This window comes from Liolophura sinensis, chromosome 1 (assembly GCF_032854445.1).
Source record: "Liolophura sinensis isolate JHLJ2023 chromosome 1, CUHK_Ljap_v2, whole genome shotgun sequence".
Lineage (NCBI taxonomy): Eukaryota > Metazoa > Mollusca > Polyplacophora > Chitonida > Chitonidae > Liolophura > Liolophura sinensis.
This window is the reverse complement of record NC_088295.1, coordinates 17,658,860-17,679,358: the sequence shown is the minus strand read 5'-3', so window position 1 is coordinate 17,679,358 and position 20,499 is coordinate 17,658,860. Positions and strand designations below refer to the sequence as shown.

The following is a 20,499-nucleotide window of genomic DNA, read 5'->3' as shown; positions in this document are numbered from 1 at the left end:
GTTAACAATGATGACAGCTGAAGTATGTCCAGTGACAGATATCACTCTGCACTGTGAACAGTGATTACAGCTGAAGTATGTCTAATGACAGATATCACACTGCACTGTGAATAATGATACAGCTGAAGTACATGTATACCCAGTGACAGATATCGCACTGCACTGTTCATAATGATGACAACTGAAGTATGCCCAGTGAGATATGAATCTGCATTGTGAACACCATAGCTACTGTTATCTAATAATAGCTATCAGTATGCCTTGGAATACCGGTACTTGCCACATACTCAGTACAAAGAGGCCAAATGCTGAGCAAAAGAATCACCATGTCACGTGAAAAAATATATGTAAATGACACCACAGCTAGAATACACAAGAATTGTACATTTATTACTGATTGACAGTAGTGTTAAACAGGGGCACAATCATCTGGCTATCAAAGTACATCATGATTACATGTATATCCAGTGAGCATTTCTATCCAGACGAGGCTCTACATATTCATAACTCAGAAACAACAACCATAATCTGGTCCTGCACGGACCAAACGAGTGGGGATGGTTTTACTGTCATATAACATCACATTCATTCATAACAGATAGTTACGTTTTGCTACCATAGTTATTGGTGAAAATGTGTAAAAGCACAAAAGGAACAGGAAGGTAAGAATGGGTGATGTGGATTAAGAGGACCTCTGACAATGTGCAGACAATTAGCCATGTGTGGATGAGTGAAAGCTCTTCAAGAATGGACAGCAATCTTATCAAACATTACACCAAAAACATATTTTATTTTTTACATCCGCATATACTCATTTTCACCTGCTACACTGTACATGTACTAATTTGACAACCATATTAGCTTTCATATATATATGATAACCATTACAAATACAGAAATGAATTATGACAAATATAGAGATTACTAAATCCATCATGCTGATTCTTTACAGGTCAAAACAGAAATTTTTAAATCATTAAGAAAAAAAACCCAGTGATTTAGTTCAAGGCATTTTTCCTTTACATGGGAGAAGAATAAATAAATAATAATAATAAATATAATTGAATAAACATAACAGTTGTTAAACTGTAGCCACCAGGTGTTAAATGTCAAAATGTGTTTGTATTCTAACCATTATTTGTGAAGATTTACATTAGGTAGCCATGATGATTGTCTGTGTCATTAAGTTATGACAAGTGATTCCCACTTTTTTATGAACTCGACCAAGAATGAAAACAAAAAAAGGCTGACAAACAGTTTAGTCGGTGTCAATCTTAAGAGCGTGGCAAGTCTCGCTGGCAAGACACTTTATCTGGGGATCTTCGTACTCTGGAAGGAAGGCAAACTGTCCTACTTCAGCCTGGTTACAAGGTGCACAATGAGGCTTGTCTGTAACATATCAATGCCATTTTCACATTCAGTTTTGATTTTTTTTTTTTTTTTTGATTGGTGTTTTACACCGTACTCAAGAATATTTCACTTATACGACAGCAGCCAGCATTATGGTGGGTGGAAACCGGGCAGAGCCCAGGGGAAACCCACGACCATCCGCAGGTAGCTGCAAGACCTTCCCACATACGGCCGGAGAGAAAGCCAACATGAGCTGGACTTGAACTCACAGCAACCGCATTGGTGAGAGACTCCTGGATCATTACGCTGCGCTAGCGCGCTAACCAACTGAGCCACAGAGGCCCCCATTCAGTTTTGAGATTTAAATAAAGGTTTCATTCATTGATTAATTCACCGGCACAGTAATTCTGATCAACACTCAAGATTATTTTGGTCATTTATTTCATTCACTAGTCCTGGGCAATACATGTACGCACATGAACCTAACAAACTTTGATTCATTGATTTTTTAAAAATATTTTATTTACATAACAACTGTAAAATTTATGGATGGAGGAAATCAGAAAATAGTCCAAATAATTTATGTATTTATTTGATTGGTGTTTTATGCCGTACTGAAGAATATTTCATTTATACGACGGCGGCCAGCATTATGGTGAGCATGGTGGAAACACACAACCCTCCGCAGGTTGCTGGCAGACCTTCTCACGTACGGCCGGAGAGGAAGCAAGCATGACAGTCCAAATAAAACCATGTACCAAAAGAAATCTCCAAAGCATGCAATGGATTTGAACACATCACCTCACTGACCGCTCGCTCTTGTTATGAAGTTTGTTACACTTGATAGCTTAGCAAATGAGCGCTGACACTTTAAAGGTGAAATACACAGCCTTTCTTTACAGACTTTTGTCTGCTATGGCTTAACCAGGGGGCAGCTTTCTTTTTGAAGGTAATTTTTCTTTTATAAAACATTGAGAGACTATTCATGTTCCACCAATATGGGCGTATACTAAGTTTGTCGGCAAGTTTTCAAGAGTTAGATTATAGTGGGGAAAAAAAAATTAGACTGTAGTGGAAAACAAGTAAAGGTTATCGTACGTTCTCAATAATTTCAGATGCATTTTTAGAAAATGTATAGCATGATGCCTTGCTGAGCTGTGTCTTAAATCAACATCTACCCGCTTACTTTCAATGTGTCTCGATTTGCAGTTGTCTGTAATTATTCAGAAGGTACAATACAGAGGTATCAGAATGCTCTTTTCTTTCACTGACCAGTACACTACCTTTTTCCCTTTTAAGGAGCTCTTTAACCTCGTCCATGTACTTTTTGTTTTCTTTGGCAGCCTTGTAATGGTCCACTATAGGTTTGGGGTAATCTTTGCCGACAATACACTGGGCGTTTTCCTGCACTAATAGAGGGGCTGTCCATGGGCTGAATAGGTACTTCAGGGGCATCTCCTTCAGTACGGGAACATAGCGCCTGCAATACACACATACAAACAGAAACGTTCAGTCATGTAAACTAAAATAGAATATTGACCAAAAACCAAATTTAATGAAATTAAAAAAAAAAAGATTGTTTCTGTATTACCATTTATGGCCTCACTGTGTTTTCATGTCAGCTCAATACATGTAAATGTATAGTTCGGGCGAATATTGAAAACGTCTGTTGAGCATTTTGAGCAGTAGAATGGCTTTCATACCACAGGCCTACCTGGTAATCTGGTCGTACCACAGAAATAAAGTATCTTGCGTTTAATTTTGCTCTTCATATACATGTAGGACTGCTAGTTATTGAGTGTTCCATCATGGTATGAGATTAGCCTCTGATGGACAAAGACCAGGTCAGTTCCCACAACCATCTGACAGAAGTTCCCAGACTCAATGTTTCTATTACTTGGTGGAAGGCATAACATTGCACATGGTCTTTGCTATGAGCTTATACAGCGTGCAGTAAATTATCTCCCTTTGAAATGTTCTCCACCAGTTGTTAGCTGGGCTATTAAAATGAAATGTTGTATTGCGGAAACATTGGTGGAAGAAATTACCTCAAAAATCATCAAAATCAACTCAATTAATGTTATCAAAACAAGTTTAAAGATCAGGAGAATTTTACTGTTTGAAAGTTTGGCATACATGCACATATGCTGAAAAGGGTAGAGGTTATTTGAATGTTAATGATGCTGAATTTCTTATTGTCGACAAAAGCATGCTCGGTCAATTTAAGTGGATACAGCAACTTGCATGGTTGTGGTCTTGAGTGGGATAAATTTATTAGAAAAAACTTTGTATTGGGCTCAGCTGATGTTTGCTGACCCTGAAATATTGACATGCATGTTAACAATCACTGAGTGGTTGTGTAATTAATGAAGTAACACTGTATACTGTACCCTTAGTGATGCAGGATTGAATCATCAAGATTCCAAGAATATGTGTTGCTACCTGATATAGGCTCCTTTAGGGTCCATGCGGATACCATAGCGTACTGGACAGAAACACTTTGGACACTGGAGGACATCCTCAAACGCAGAGCTTGCGACCCACATCCAGTTCCCAGCACACACCGACCAATCAGCATCCAGCAAATATTTATAAAATACCTAAAATCAGAGAACACTAGCCCTTGTAAGATGGATTGCATGTAACATTTGGGGTGGTTTCAACAATACAGAAGAGATTTGTACATACATGCATAATAAACACTTCCGTCAGCTGAGATAGCAATTATCACTTCTCCTTAATTGTATTGTTAACCAATAATATCCTGGGTCTGACATTCAGTCGTGTAGATTTCCTTTTTAAAGATTTGTAGTAAAATAAGAAGCATCAAGTTATGACTGTTAGAGACTATCCACAAGATGTTAGTATGAGGCCAATGTTCTTGTCAACATCATTTTGGCCATACTTTACATCGACGTACACCTTACAGGAGGAAAGTTGCAATCTTGGTAATTTCAGTGCTGCCTCAATGAAGCATCGTAGAAAAGGCAAAAGATGGTTTTCCACAACAATCAAACAAATAAAGACAAAGGACAGGAATCCCAATTTAGTCCCTGTAAACTGACATTTTCAATATGAGTGTTTTGAGTATAAACTCGCTAAAAGTACAGTCCTATTGTATCATGTGAGCTGGCAAAAATGTTAGGCAACTATTTTTCACCACAATTACTATAGCATGGGTATGTGAAGAAAGTTTCACAAAAAGTCACATAACAGTAGAGAAATGATGGGGAAAATCATGGAGTTAAACGTTTATACATTTAATAACAAAAAGACTAAACAATTATCTAAAAACCAAATGACCCTTTCAAAGTTTATAGTACCAGCATGATCTGGGTTAGAACGTAACCACCAGATGACTGTCACTCAGCCAGGAGTCTTTCTTCTTGTAACATGTTTATTATTAAAAGTCCCACCTCAAGCCCCTTCTCCCAGCTCAGCCAGAGGTCCCCGCGGGTCAGAAAGCAGGCTGTGGCATGCCTAGCTACCTGGTGAATCCAGCCCTCATGGCGTAGCTGGTTCATGATCGCATCAATCCATGGAAAACCTGTCTGACCCTAGCAAAGAAAACATCAACAAGTAAAAAGGCTTTACCAGTCATCAAATCTCAATCAGATGTTTGTGCACATGATACCTTTCAAAATAATGTTCATAAAGATTTATAATGCAGGTCACTATATAAAATCAAGTATGAGTATAATGTTTTCAATGTTTAAAGTCATTATAACACTATAAGTGCTACAAGTATGAGTATAATATTTTCAATGTTTGGAATCATTTCAACACTATAAGTGGTACAAGTATGAGTATAATATTTTCAATGTTTACAATCATTATAACACTATAAGTGGTACAAGTACGAGTATAACATTTTCAATGTTTACAATCATTATAACACTATAAGTGGTACAAGTATGAGTATAATATTTTCAATGTTTACAATCATTATAACACTATAAGTGGTACAAGTACGAGTATAACATTTTCAATGTTTACAATCATTATAACACTATAAGTGGTACAAGAAGGAGTATAACATTTTCAATGTTTAGAATCATTTTAACACCATAAATTCTAGGTACTCTAGATTTATTCAAACGTGGCTTAGGCCGATGGCTTTAACCCAGGAAATCCTATCCCCACTATCATCCAATCAGCGTCCAATCCATATCTCTTATAGATCAAAAACAGTCCAAGTTTGAATTTTACAAGGTGCACTGCTGGGATGAATGTGTTGTATTTTTTGATGGCTGTTAGTGCTTGATTTATGCTCAAATACATGTATTCAGTTTTCCTGTTCCATTCACAAGTCAGTGGTAAAACAGATAGCTGTAATGTACAGTACATTAAAAGAATTAATATTCCGATACATTTTCTATATTCTCACAACATTCTTGGTGGTCTGAACAATATACCGCTTCATCTAAATTTATTTGATCTCAAAACCATCACAAGTAGATCTGTCACAACTCACGTATAGCCACCTGTTGAGCTTCTCATCATCAGTATGCCAAGGCACATTTAAGCAGATGGGGTTTCCTTCCACTTTGTTGTACTTGATGTTGTTCAGGGACATGGTGTAAAAGTATTCCCTCCACATTAACTGAGCTGTGGCAGACAGGGGTGCTTCTTCACTTTTAACCTGTCATGTAAAAATATATAACCAAACCAAGGACCTTGGTCTTCAAATTTGGCACTGCGATTTTTACTCAAATATGTCATTGTTTATTTATTGCTGTGTAACACCATACATCCAGTAAGAGTTTTTCATGCATATAGCAATGGTCAACTTTAAAAAAATATGCAATCAGTGTTGAAGAACAATTCCTAAGATGGGATTTTTTTGTGCGAAAGAAATGCGCTAGTTACACCTTTGATAAAGTTCTCTTTTCATTTTCAAAATCCATATTTTTACCTCCACATATACAGAACAAAGAAAATTGTAAAAAGCATACCTTTTTGTAGGTGTCCACTATGCCCCAGTAGAGTGTGCGGATAGACAGGCAGCCAAAGCGTAGGTGAGCACTCATACTGACAGGTGGGCCTATCAGATCTACCTGGCTCTGATTGGGAAGTACCTTGTTTGCTTCAAAGGCCTGTCCAAGAACAACACACCATAGAAAAGCTCCTGAAGAAGTCTGATCTCTTAAAAACCCACCAAAGCAGCAACAATCCAATGTGATTTTTATTTGACTTTCACTTGCATTAACATACATTTGGTAGTCAAATAACAGGACTGTGCATTCCACACAAATATATCTTGTGCTAAAAATTTTGTTCTTTTTCAATTTGTATTGTCTAGCAGCCTTTCTTAAACAATTCCGTGCCCTTACCCATTAAATATGCAACTGAGCTTCAAAAATGCTTAGAATTCAGTTTATATGATTTGCAATAGATTTTTCCCAAATGTGAAAGTATAAAACATAAAGTTCACCTTTTCCTCTATCTTCCTCCTGGTCTCAAACAGGGTGAGTGCCACAGTCTCTCCTCCTTCCCATTTGTTCACACGCTTGTTCTGTTCATCACATTCAGGTTTGATCCCTTCAATTACATCCACAACCGATATGGCAATTGTTCACAGACAGAGAGGCAGACTAGGTAACATGTGTCATCACAAATAGAACAAATACAAAACACACTTAATATACACTTCTAGGGCTTTGCCTGGTTTCCTCCCACCATAGGGCTGGATAAAGTTCTAGAGCACAGTAGATACTTTCATGCTATAGTTCTCTTTTATTAATGTATAAAACATAAAAGTTGTCCAGTATTTGCTTAGACAGAGGACTTCTGTTTAATCTGCCTTCAGCCAATAAATTTCCAAGCCATTTGAATACATTTGTAATAGTTTCAAGGATTTATGAAAAATAAAAATTATGGTTATGTGGGAAAGAAAAATTAAGCCAATTTTTTTTTTACTTACTTAAATGTTATGAATTAGGGCATAATTTATGTGTAAAACTTACCCTTCTACTTTAAGCTTATTTTCCTTCATTGGTCACAAATTTTCGGATACAACATTATGGTGAACAAACTGGCTCAGTGTTACTGGGAGAAACTGTAGTTTAAGGCCATTTTTACTCCCCAAGAACAAGACTTTTTTTTGTACATTCGTATAATTGGCCACACCCTAATCTACACTGTACATATTCAGACATAAAACCCATCTATTTCATGTTTCTTCCAGCTTCTTCCACATCAGTTTAAGGCAAGAATTATAAAAAAACACAGACTTACCTAAATGTTCCAATGATGGAACACGAAATCCATTATTGTCCTTGGCAGGGAGGCTTATGCCTTGAAAGTCCGGGAGAGGCATGGGGTGACTGGGAGGCCCAAGAGAGCGGGCTACTTGGTTGAAGAGCATGTAAGTAACCGGGGGAACACCGCCATTCTTCTTACTTATCCTAAAGATGAAACAATTTCATTGTCCTAAATATCAGAAATCAATGTTAGTGTAATATCAAGTACTGTAATACTTCAACCTTTTCACCTGCCTGCAAAGTGTTTATTCAAGCATATTCTGAAGGTTTTCATCTTTGTGGACTGTTAAACTTATATTTTTTCTGAAGCCCTGAAAGCAGCCAATCCAACCACTGTAGTTTAGTCTCCAAAATCAAATTACAAATGTACATATATTGCACTAAAAGCTGCTCTTTCACATGTGAAAAGGTTGAAGAATTAGGATAATAGCACTAATTTCAATTATGATACATGTATATTCCAGTATACAAGTACTTTTTCAAGAAATGCCAACTTGAAAGAAGAAGAAACTTAATAAAGTACTGTAATACATTGTCATTCATTGGTGGAAACAGTGCATTTCATTGTAGGCACAATCCTTGGTCACTATATCAAGCAGGGGAAAGGAATTACATTACAGTCTTGGGTTCAAAAGTGTGTGGGAGACCATCTCTACACAAGTCTGCTTCATCACCATGTAAGGTGGTAGAATAAGAAGAGATACATTACAGCCTACGGTCCTAGATCATGTGGGAGACCATCTCTATACAGGTTTCCTTGATCACTATGCTAAGTGGTAGAATGAGAAGAGGTACATGTACATTACAGCCTAGGGTCCCAGAGTGTGTGGGAGGCTGCCTCTGTACAGATCTCCTGGATCTGTACAGTTAAGTGGTAGAATAAGAAGAGGTACATTACAGCCTAGGGCCCCAGAATGTGTGGGAGGCTGCCTCTGTACAGATCTCCTGGATCTGTACAGTTAAGTGGTAGAATAAGAAGAGGTACATTACAGCCTAGGGCCCCAGAGTGTGTGGGAGGCTGCCTCTGTACAGATCTCCTGGATCTGTACAGTTCAGTGGTAGAATAAGAAGAGGTACATTACAGCCTAGGGTCCCAGAGTGTGTGGGAGGCTGCCTCTGTACAGATCTCCTGGATCTGTACAGTTCAGTGGTAGAATAAGAAGAGGTACATTACAGCCTAGGGTCCCAGAGTGTGTGGGAGACCATCTCTATACAGGTGACTTTCCTCTGGATACACAGATTCTTCACCAGCTCATCTCTCTCTCGCCAGATGGGTTCCGGATCCTGCTCAAATGTCAGCTTTGTCACATTCCACTCCTGTTCAGATGACATACAAGCAGCCACTTTGTAATGTTACACATCAATATCCTTTTTACCTGTTTACAAAGGTGTTCGTGTGTTGGAAGATGGACAAAATTTCTTTGACAGACTGAAATGTACATTCCCTTTATAAAACCTTTACTTTAATATATGCTTCTGAGAAAGATATTGATATGAAATCCTTCTTGACTCCTTTCCAGAATTTCTGTAATCAAAATTATGACATCAACTGGGTTAACTAAATATTCAAAACTGTTTGGTTTTTTTTCCTTAAGATGTTACTAGCACAAGCACAAAAAACTGCATCCACCAGGACAGCAAAAACCATAGCTTCTTTAAACCAAATAAATGTTTTTTCCCTTTACATCTGCTAAGGTACTCAGTATATGGAAGCTGTTAAGAGAGGTAACCATGGAAATCCCAGCAGCATCTTCTTTGTTTGTTCTTGTGACACATGTAATGTTTCTCTTTGAAGCTATAGCATACAAATTGACAATGTGCCGTAAGCACATTCACAAATGTCAACTACTGCAATTCATCTTTATATACTGCTCTCCAATGCATAAGGTCTAAACTGCAGTGTCCTGTAATGGCAACGATTAACACCCTTGGCAGAACAGACATCATTTTACACAACTCCACTGTGATTTTTTAGTACAACAGAAATGCTATCTGCTATCATCAGATGTTTCCAAAGAATGAAACAAATGTTCAGCAATAAGTTTTCTCAAACGAGGGTCAAAATATTTGCTCACAGCCGACTACTGGATGATACAATTAAATAGAATTTATAGATATACATGCATCTAAATTATTCAAAGGTTATTGCATTGAAAGCTTAATTTTCATTCCAACCATAAAAACCTTAAAGTTCAACTTGAATTAGCTGACAGGCTTTTGAACCACCACCTGTAGACTCTGGCCATGGGTAGCTGCTAAACATCCTGTAATAGTTATCAAGCACCACAAACATGGTGTAACAATACGATGTTTTACTACTGAAAAAAGACACTCACACTGAAGAGTTTCCTGAAGATATCGACGGGATCCCCCTTGAAAACATACAACTGACCACCCAGCTTTTTAAAAGACCTGTCCAGGTCTTCTAGAGACTCCAGTAGGAAACGCCAGCGGTTATAACCAGCTGTCTCTGTTCCTAAACAAGGACAATAAACACATGTCAGCTACCCTATTTTGTCACATGTTTATATGAGCATGTCTGAATGCAATATATTCACCATAATGTTTTGATTATGGCAGTAATTTATGTCTTGTGGATTTATAGCTATCATAATGGATTCAGAGAGAATAAATTTTTTTCAGTGAGAAATGCATTAAAAAATACACTTGCACTACCAAATGAATTTGCAGAAAGGTTTAGTGTCGCCCCACAAAAGCATCATGTAAGAAGACACCACACATAACACCTCACCTAATGACAGTATACGGATACTGAGCACACCACTGCCTCTACTCCGCTCCGAAATGCTGAGCATCAAGCCATGAGGCTATCATACTGAGGGTTTTGCATGATATGGCATACATATAGCAAAATCATAAGGAGAACACATGTTTAAGGTATCACAAGAATACAAATAATCATATAATTTTTGCATTTGGTATTTGTAAATAGCACGAAATAACTTTTATTTTATTTTATTGCACAATGTAGGTTTTTTAAAATTATTATTAGGTGGGTAATTGAGAGGAGAAGGAACAAGGCTGACTCACAGAGAAGAACTAGTGAAAATTACCTGCAACTTTTCCATCCAGGATGTAAACTGGATAAAACGCGCCACAATTCTTTATCCCTTCCAGAAGGGCAGGGTTGTCATGCAGCCTCAGACCATGGCGGTACCAATGGATGGTGACATCAGTGTAATTCTTGTCTCCTGGCATACTGATGAAAATGATGACCTAGGGAAATCAAATATTAATCGACCAAGGAATCAGTCATTAAAAAAAAACTAATCAATCTGTCAATCAAACAACTAATTTAACATTTTCTCACATATGGCCTAAGCAAAAACAAAGCCACTGAACATTTTGTTATCAGCTGTAACATATGAACACATCTTCAGCTGAAGCTTGAGCCACAGAGTGACTTGACCTTTACCATGATATTTACATGGACTCAAGAATAATTCACTTATACGATGGCAGTCAGCATTATGGTGGGAGGATGGAAAGTAGAGCCTGGACGAAACTCATGACTTTTCGCAGATTGCTGACAGACCAGAGAGGAAACCAGCATATGCTGAACTAGGACTCCATCACTTCAATCACATTGGTGAGAGGTTCCTGGGTCATTGTGCTGCCACTAGTCACAGAGTCGCCTATATGTTTAAGAGCAATAACACTGGAAACAATTGATGTACTGCAACCTGAATAGCACATGCACATTATCATGCGTACGCTATCATGTCTATAAAGTTGCGTGAAAATCCAATCACAGCTACAGGAGGACTCACTAATTCCAATTCTATGATAAAAAGGCCATAATTGATGCTGCACTACCCAAATAACACATGCAATGGGACTGGACATACTAGATATCTGTGAAAGATGACACATAACTTCAATTTCCATTCTACATGTATGTTCAAAAGACCTTCACTCTGGAAATAATTGATGCTGTGCAATGCAAACAACACATTTGAAGCCTCAAATGTTCTCCATTATGCCTGCAAAGTTTCACCAAAACTGTAGGAGATGCATTGACAAGGTAAAAATTACAGACATACAGATGGACAATCTGAGCACTGGAAGTCCCTACACATGTATATGCAGCAAGGATAAAAATATTCACCTGTACAACAGTGATCTGGTTTATCGGTGGAGGAAACCAGAGTACCTGGAGCAATCTACCAGTTTTTGTCAGGTATAAACCCCTTGATGTAAAGCTACAGCTTCACTGGCCAGAGTGGTGTTTTATCAGGGGTCTGCTGACTGTGGCTAGAACAATGCACTTGTTAAATAGGCCAATTAACAAGGGCTTAACTGTCAGGTATGATCATGAATTACGCAGTATTTGCTTGGACAGAATAAATATTACCAACACTTTCAATGGCACACGCACATGAACAACACCTTCTATGATGGTAGTAAAATGATCAGTAGTTATCCAACAAGTACAAGGCACAACAAGATAACAGGGGCCTCTGTGGCTCAGTTAATTACAGGTTAATTCACTGATATAAAGTTGGCAGCAATTGACCAAAGGGTCGAGAATAAAGTTAAAATTTATATCGTAGGCTACAAAAATTCAGGATATGGCACATGCATTATATAAGGCAAGTAATGAGATCCCACCACAAAAAAAAACATTTCATTATTGTATCATTTTTTCCAAATAAGCTAGGTACATGGCAGCATTTTCCATATTAGAAACACATCTTTCCAAGTGATATACATGTAAAAACTTCATAATAAAAAGTATAGGATAAATTCAGAAAGCTATGCATATAGGATCTCACCTGGTTAATGGATGGCAGCTGAGTAGAGGACGCCTGTGATCAGCTCACTCAAATGCCTGTCACACACAGTGTCAAAGACTTCTACATGGCTTACCACAGCCAATGGAACTATAGTCTATTGCTAATTTCAAGGTGCAGCCTCTCCTTTATAAATCAACAACTGCTGAGAGATAATCGTGTAGTCAAAGTAACAATGTAGCTAGTAGCACACAGTATGCCTGAAGGCATATCACACTTTGCTTCCCCCTCCCCACAAAAAGGTTATACAGATATACATTAGTGATTTTAGGTTTTAGTTGTATCCTTGGATACATCATCATTTCCTACGTACTTGTAGGCTGTGAAAATGGCACACATCATGCCTCTGCCAAGGCACATGTTTGTCCACATGATGCCAGTTGCTCAGTGACAGATGCCTTCCAGCAGAATCCTCTACCGGTTGAATAACTTATACTCAAGGCTAGCCTGTTACTGTTTTGAATTGTACAATACTCGCATAATTTACATCTGATCTTTTTGATATTTTGCAGGCTTGTTGATGATACCCTAAGGTTTCTGAAAATTTTCATTGAATTTGATTTATCTGTCACTGAGAAAATATACTTGTCAAAACGTGGTTCACTTTTTTGAGGGACATTTGATATTTAAGGTGTCCATTAGTGTGACGGTGTTTACATATATCTACATATGATGAGTCTCCATATCCAATACTGGTGTCTTACTTTTCCCAAATGTTCTTTTTTTTGGGGGGGGGGGGGTGCACATGAACTATAGATTAAAGAAGAAATAAATAAATAAATATATTTTACATTTCAGGACGTTATCTCATGGTCAGGTGATCTTGTGTAAGAATGTTTTCATTGTTAAAATACAGTTATGTTTAGTATGTAGGTTTAGTAAGCAAGAGAACCTTGAGTCTGTGGATGTACACATAAATAACCAAACATACAAATTAAAACAGTTACATGTGGGAAGGTCTGTCAACAACCTGCAGATGGTCATGGGTTTCACCTTGGGCTCTGCCCGGTTTCCTCCCACCATAATGCAGGCCACCGTAAAGCACCACTCAAATGAATAAATAAATAAAACAGTTATATAAATGTCACCATATACCAGACTGATACTACATGGTTCACCAGAATTTGTGACAATGGCAATAACTAAAAGAAGAAATCCAACTGGTTTATAGTCGTATCTGCAGTGTTGCTGTGGTAACAGACAAAATAAGCAAGCTTGATTAACCTTGAACTGTCACCATAGCCTGACTGTCTCCTGACAACAACGTCAATCTGATAGAAATTACCAAACATAACAAAAACACTGTGTTTGTCCATTCAACTGATGAAAAAAATATACCGGTATGGTAATTTAGAGTCAGTATATCCTAATTCTTCAACCTTTTCATGAGTTTGGAGACAAAACTACATTAGCAGGATCAGCCAATTTCAGGGCTACACAAAAACTATAATTTTATCAGTCTACACGGAGTACGCCTTCAGAACATGCTTGAATAAACACCTTGCAAACATGGAAAGATTTGAAGATTTACAGTAATTTTTTCTTGTGACACTTCTCATGATGTAAAATATGTGTTTAATTATTTTATTCTTGCGTTAGCACTCTGTTTAAGAAGTAATCACTCATGTGACAGCAGCTAATTTTATGGGTGGAAGAAACGGTGTACTTTGAGTAAATCACCAGATAACTGACACACAACATGTGACTTAAAGGTGCTGCCTATGCAGCATCACAGAGCTTCACAGAGGATTCAGATTAGAGAGCAACAGTGAACTACCATTGTAACTGTAAGGGCCCTATGCATAGTGTGAAAAAATCAAATTTCCTAAAACCTGAACGCAGAGGGTAACCATGACATGTGCATGTAAGTCCCTAAAAACAGTGCCCTCATACTGTTATGACGGGAAAATTAGTGTTCACATTAGGTTAAGAAATGTATGCTTGTATATATCCCAGAGTTGAAACTTTACATGGACTATACAAACTAGGCCTCTGTTCATGTGATCACATGATCATGAAAATTAACCAAAAGTAATTAAAAACTAAAATTAATTAAATCTCCCAATGCAGCACAATGTAGACAAACTTGTTAAACTAACGAAGACAATCAAACATGAGAAGTGCAGTTAATATACAATGTGTTTTCATAGTGCAACAGTGTAAACTGCACCTGAAAGTCCACAGTCATGATCTGGCCACAATCTTCAGCACCACGTGCTGTGTTTGTAATGACAGTCTAACAATGCCTCCAGTACCGGTAGTCTAATTATTGTAAGCTAAAATTCAAAAACCTAAAAAAGAGGTAAATATTAAGCACTCGAATAGTTGAGAGGGAAAGAAAACCATTCAATTATTTTCTTCCTCTGAACATGAAGCTGTGCTTTAAACCAAAACCGCACAGCTCATCTGAAATGGACGCATATGGCTACCTCATGCCACGAAGGTCCCAGACATTACTCGGCAACCTGCAGTTTCTATGAAGGGCCGAAGAAATAAAATTCTGACCTGACCTGTACTGAAGGAATAGGCCTGTATTTATTCATGTATCTGACTGGGTGTTTTCCACCATACTCAATATTATCTGAATGGAATAATAAAAAAAAAAGATCAAACGTCACATGTTGCTTATGAAGTGAACCTTTCTAGTATACATGTTTATGGGTTTGTACACTAGTCAAATGGTTCTGTTTGAAATCAGCAGTATGTATAGAAAAGTGTCAAAATATGCCCTAGATGGAATCATTGTGCCGCAGCATATGCTCAGTGTAACCATTGTTAGCACATAATACTTATTTATAACAGAAAAAAGGTCCCCAGCTCATAATGCTTGTGCACCTGAAGCATGAGAGATATATTTTTCACAATGAATGTGCACCTGAAGCACGAGAGATATTTTTCACAATGCTTGTGCACCTGAAGCATGAGAGACGTTTATCACAATGCTTGTGCACCTGAAGCATGAGACGTTTGTCACAATGCTTGTGCACCTGAAGCATGAGAGACGTTTATCACAATGCTTGTGCACCTGAAGCATGAGAGACGTTTATCACAATGCTTGTGCACCTGAAGCACGAGAGAGACGAGCTTAGCCTCCTTTAATCTATACTTAATTTTAAAAAAAATGTCAACTTGTGCATGTAAGCATTTTAGCAGCTCAGTATTATTCTCAGTGTTGTCCAAAAAAGAATGCAATAAGAAAAACAACCCAACAAAACAGATTAATTTTCATTTTATGTAGCCGTTTTAACTACAGCTATACATGGATAATGTTGTCTTCAGATTGTCTTGTCAAGGTTGTGACTTACAAGGCTTCGAACAAACACAGCTTGAAGTGGCACACCTGTATACAGCCTTGCCAATCATCATGCACACAGTTACCAAGGAAACACTCTGCTTACTCCTGAACCGCATATTACAGTAGCCTCTTACGGTTAATTACTTTAAGAAATGTTTTGAGCACCACTACAAAAGGAAATTTTGTATAATAAACTGTGTATTAAGGGAAATCAGATGGTTGTTATTTCAGTAATAAAGATGCATTTAATAGTACCTTGGAAAATAACATCCAAAATAAGTTATAATGACCATCTTAAAATTAGAAACCGAATTTTAAGAACCTTTGAATAATTTTATGTACCAGTACCTATTTAAACAGATGTAGCCTATTTCAAACAAGAACGAAAACAAAAATTTACACTGTATTCTCATACTGCCTTATTCATGTAAAACAAAATCAGGCTATTAAAGGTTGCACAATATTAAATGTTTTAACTTATCTTACATGTACAGGAAGGTTTGAGTTTTGTGCAGGAAACTGTTCCGATGATACAACCCCTAAACTGAACATTGGTTCCCCCAGAGTCGGGTGGATACACACTCACACAGATAGACAGACACAACAACAATACGCTGCAGGGGTGGCAGAGGAAAAAAATTACATGTAGACCTCATGGAAATCCACTGCAGACCTGTGTAAAAGAGCTATACATGTCTCAGTGTAATGCCACAGGGAAATTTAAACCCATGTTGTTATGGCCACTGTAAGCACATTATCACATTTCCTGGAGATGTCATATGTCTTCAACCTTGTGCTCTGCTTCCAGCAACAAAGCTGTTGTCATAACAGTACAGGGACTCCCTGGGATAATACCCTGCAGTCATCCAAGCTAGCTCTATGATTTTTCTGTAGCAGGTATCAGAGAGTAAAACACAAGAACAGAGGAGTTCTTGATCTATAAATCTGTAATTCCTTGTGTAACGGCAAGCAAGCCAGCACTTTGAGTGTATATGTATAGGGAAATTAAGGCTTTTCCCTGAGCACCAAGCTCCACTTAAAACCATCAGGTGAGAGCCAGTTTTGCTGGGTAAAGCCAGCCCTGGTGGCATAAAACCTGTGGAGAGTTGATTAGAAGAGATAAATAAATGTGTAAACCCACACTTGTAATGATCTTGCAAATTACCCCTCACCAGTATCCCATAAACAGAGAGCCTGGCTGGTGTGAGCTGGTGGCCAAAGCAACACCTGTGACTGACATAAGATATTCTTAAACAGTCATATCTGTAAGGAACATGGTTACATGATCAGGTTACCACTGTCCTACACCTCACCCATACCACATGTCAGATACATGAACAGTCCCTGACTCATCCGTCCAGATGCTCAGGTTACCACTGTCCTACACCTCACCCATACCACATCTGTCAGATACGTGAACAGTTCCTGACTCATCTGTCCACATGCTCAGGTTACCACTGTCCTATGTTTCCCCCATACCACATCTGTCAGATACATGAACAGTCCCTGACTCATCTGTCCACATGCTCAGGTTACCACTGTCCAACACCTCACCCATACCACATCTGTCAGATACATGAACAGTCCCTGACTCATCTATCCACATGTTCGGGTTACCACTGTCCTATGCTTCCCCCATACCACATCTGTCAGATACGTGAACAGTCCCTGACGCATCTGTCCACATGCTCAGGTTACCACTGTCCTACACCCTACCCATACCACATCTGTCAGATACGTGAACAGTTCCTGACTCATCTATCCACATGCTCAGGTTACCACTGTCTTACACCCTACCCATACCACATCTGTCCGATACATGAACAGTCCCTGACGCATCTCTACACATGCTCAGGATACCACTGTCCTATGTTTCCCCCATACCACATCTGTCAGATACATGAACAGTCCCTGACTCATCTGTTCGCATGTTCAGGTTTCACTGTCCTACACCTCACCCATACCACATCTGTCAGATACGTGAACAGTCCCTGACCCATCTGTCCAGATGTTCAGGTTACCACTGTCCTACACCTCACCCATACCACATCTGTCAGATACGTGAACAGTTCCTGACTCATCCGTCCAGATGCTCAGGTTACCACTGTCCTACACCTCACCCATACCACATCTGTCAGATACGTGAACAGTCCCTGACGCATCTGTACACATGCTCAGGATACCACTGTCTTACACCCTTCCCATACCACATCTGTCAGATACGTGAACAGTCCCTGACGCATCTGTCCGCATGCTCAGGTTACCACTGTCCTACACCTCACCCATACCACATCTGTCAGATACGTGAACAGTCCCTGACCCATCTGTCCAGATGTTCAGGTTACCACTGTCCTACACCCTACCCATACCACATGTCAGATACATAAACAGTCTCTGACTCATCTGTCCAGATGTTCAGGTTACCACTGTCCAACACCTCCCCTATCCACATCCGAACAAGCCCTGACTCATCTGTGCGGATGTTGCTTTCAGATGCTCTGAGATACCTTTCATAAAACCTCAACTGCAAGGAGTCAAAAGATGGACCTATGCTAGTGTTTTCAATTTAATATACATATGTGTTTAATATGAAAGTTTTATATTTGCCAGACAACAAGATACTGTGCCAGCAGATTAAGGGTTTTAAATTAGACCATATATCTGATCAAGACAACTCCTGTGGGGTAACCTTTATCGCAGAAAGATAAAATACATGAATAAGTAAACAAATACATGAATAAGTCAACAAATACATGTAGCTGTTCTGAATTTGTATCAATACTTCACAGTCTTTATTACTGGATGATTCAGCTTTTGAAAAAGTGAGGACTACATAAAAATATATATAAATATAAAAACACCCAATAACGTACAACTTCATTGTGATATCAGGACAGAATAGAAACTGTTTGAAACGAAAAAGGTGTCATGCAAAGATGGCAAAAGAGAAGTATTTTAAGGTCCAGGAAACATAAGACATATTGAGTTACAACAGTTACAATTAGTAAAGACAACATGGAAGCAAAATATCATAGGCAATCATGGTCATACATTAAATACAAGCAAGGCTATCATCAATGTTTGTGCATGTACAAAAACCTATAACGAGCAGCTGAGATCTACATAAATTCTGACTGGTTTTAATCAGTTGGGCTTTGTCATGGGAAGTATGTACAACCATCACATACGGTCTTTAACTGCATTTACATTTTTGTCACAAATATCCTTTGATTTCATAAAATCCTGTGATTATCGTAAAGGAGCTATCATTTCCCTTTTAACAAGAGCAATGTTATGTTATTTAACCGACCCTCACTATGCAATAATAGTTTAGTATGTTGACAGTATTTCGCCCAAATTAGGATAAAATAATGTTTGATACTGAAATAACAAACAAATACTGATAGCGCTGAGGAAAATCCAGATATTACATCTTCAGACATAAACAAAAAAAATATATATTCTTGAACCATAAAAATTATGCGAATAATGTGTTTAGTCACATGTAAATGGGATAACAAGAACATACAATGTACATGTACGGTTTATAAGTATATCAGTTTTTCAAAAGTGTAAAATCATGAAATGTCTGATTATTTAATGCAAAATCACATTCATCAGTCATTCTCAGGAATGTACAGCAGCTCACATGTGAACTAGTGAACGTAACCAAGGTGATCAAATTACCAGCTTAGCTTATCATGAACTACAATAAAGGTGATCATTACATGTGTAATAAATCTGTTCAAAACCATAAATCATTAGAACATATGAAGCAGGTGTATGCTGCCACTTACATTTATGTTATACCCAAAATTAAAGGAAAAGACCTCAAAAAATCGAAGTAGGCATCACTAAATAGATCACTTAAAACCATGCACAAATATAATTTCATTTATTTTTTCAGATTTTTGTGAAAAGGCTTTCAAACACGAATTATAAGGTGGGCTTTATTGACCTTAATGTCAGAGTTCAGGTACTCTGAAGTCTGAAGAGTTTTTTCAGCTCTAATCACGACACTGAATGTTACTGAAATAATGTCCTCAAAAATTCCTTTCCTCTGTTGAAAATCAAGAAAACAAAAATGAAGTCTTTTTAGGCATAGTTTTCAGCCGTCTGTATGATAAGCCTTACTTCATATTTTAGCTTTCTTTTACTTTAAATTGCTATCAAAATCCCTGAGGAATACATGGGAGAAATTAACAAGAATAAACAGTTAGCAAACATATCTAAATTATAACAGGGTGGGAAACTTCAGAAAGACTCACATATTTAATGTTTTGTTTTTTTTTTGATTGGTGTTTTACGCCGTACTCAAGAATATTTCACTTATACTATGGCGGCCAGCATTATGGTGGGTGGAAACCGGGCAGGGCCCGCGGGAAACCCACAACCATCCGCAGGTTGCTGGCAGACCTTCCCACGTATGGCCGGAGAGGAAGCCAGCATAAGCTGGTCTTGAACTCACAGGGACCGCATTGGTGAGAGGCTTTTGGGTCACTACGCTGCGCTAGTGCGCTAACCGACTGAGCCACGGAGGCCCCCGCACATATTTAATGACAACCCCCACACCACATAATTACCATAATTAGGGAACGGGTGGCTTCAGTGGGCATGATCCAAGGAGCCGTCATATAAATCTAGGTTACAACTTCTTTAATGCTAAGATAGGAAAACAAACGAATACATGAACAGTGTTTATTTCAAAGAGGTAAAAATGTAATATGCATAAGCTTAATAATGCGAACATAAACAAAAATGTCCTAAAATATCCTAA

The 20,499-nt window shown here is 38.1% G+C and overlaps 1 protein-coding gene across 1 annotated transcript; it reads right to left on the bottom strand.

Annotated features, from left to right (window-relative positions):
* Positions 1-424: 424 nt before the first annotated feature.
* LOC135473698 (cryptochrome-1-like) lies at positions 425-20,383 on the bottom strand. The gene is made up of 12 exons (XM_064753567.1): positions 20,306-20,383; positions 10,688-10,850; positions 9,950-10,089; positions 8,788-8,930; positions 7,588-7,757; positions 6,785-6,891; positions 6,306-6,446; positions 5,825-5,992; positions 4,767-4,907; positions 3,793-3,950; positions 2,634-2,830; positions 425-1,389 (listed from the first exon to the last, which is right to left on the bottom strand). The coding sequence occupies exons 1-12, from the start codon at positions 20,354-20,356 to the stop codon at positions 1,259-1,261; spliced, it is 1,710 nt and encodes a 569-aa protein (XP_064609637.1). The 5' UTR covers positions 20,357-20,383; the 3' UTR covers positions 425-1,258.
* Between the last annotated feature and the right edge of the window lie 116 nt (positions 20,384-20,499).

What these genes read in the sequence shown, in the direction of transcription:
- LOC135473698 (XM_064753567.1), bottom strand. Translation starts at nt 20,356, where the DNA reads ATGACGGCTCCTTGGATCATGCCCACTGAAGCCACCCGTTCCCTAATT. An exon ending in AGCTCAACAGGTGGCTATAC is followed by an intron (nt 4,908 to 5,824) that starts GTGAGTTGTGAC and finishes TTTCTTTGCTAG; the next exon opens with GGTCAGACAGGTTTTCCATG. An exon ending in GCTGGGAGAAGGGGCTTGAG is followed by an intron (nt 3,951 to 4,766) that starts GTGGGACTTTTA and finishes CTCTGATTTTAG; the next exon opens with GTATTTTATAAATATTTGCT.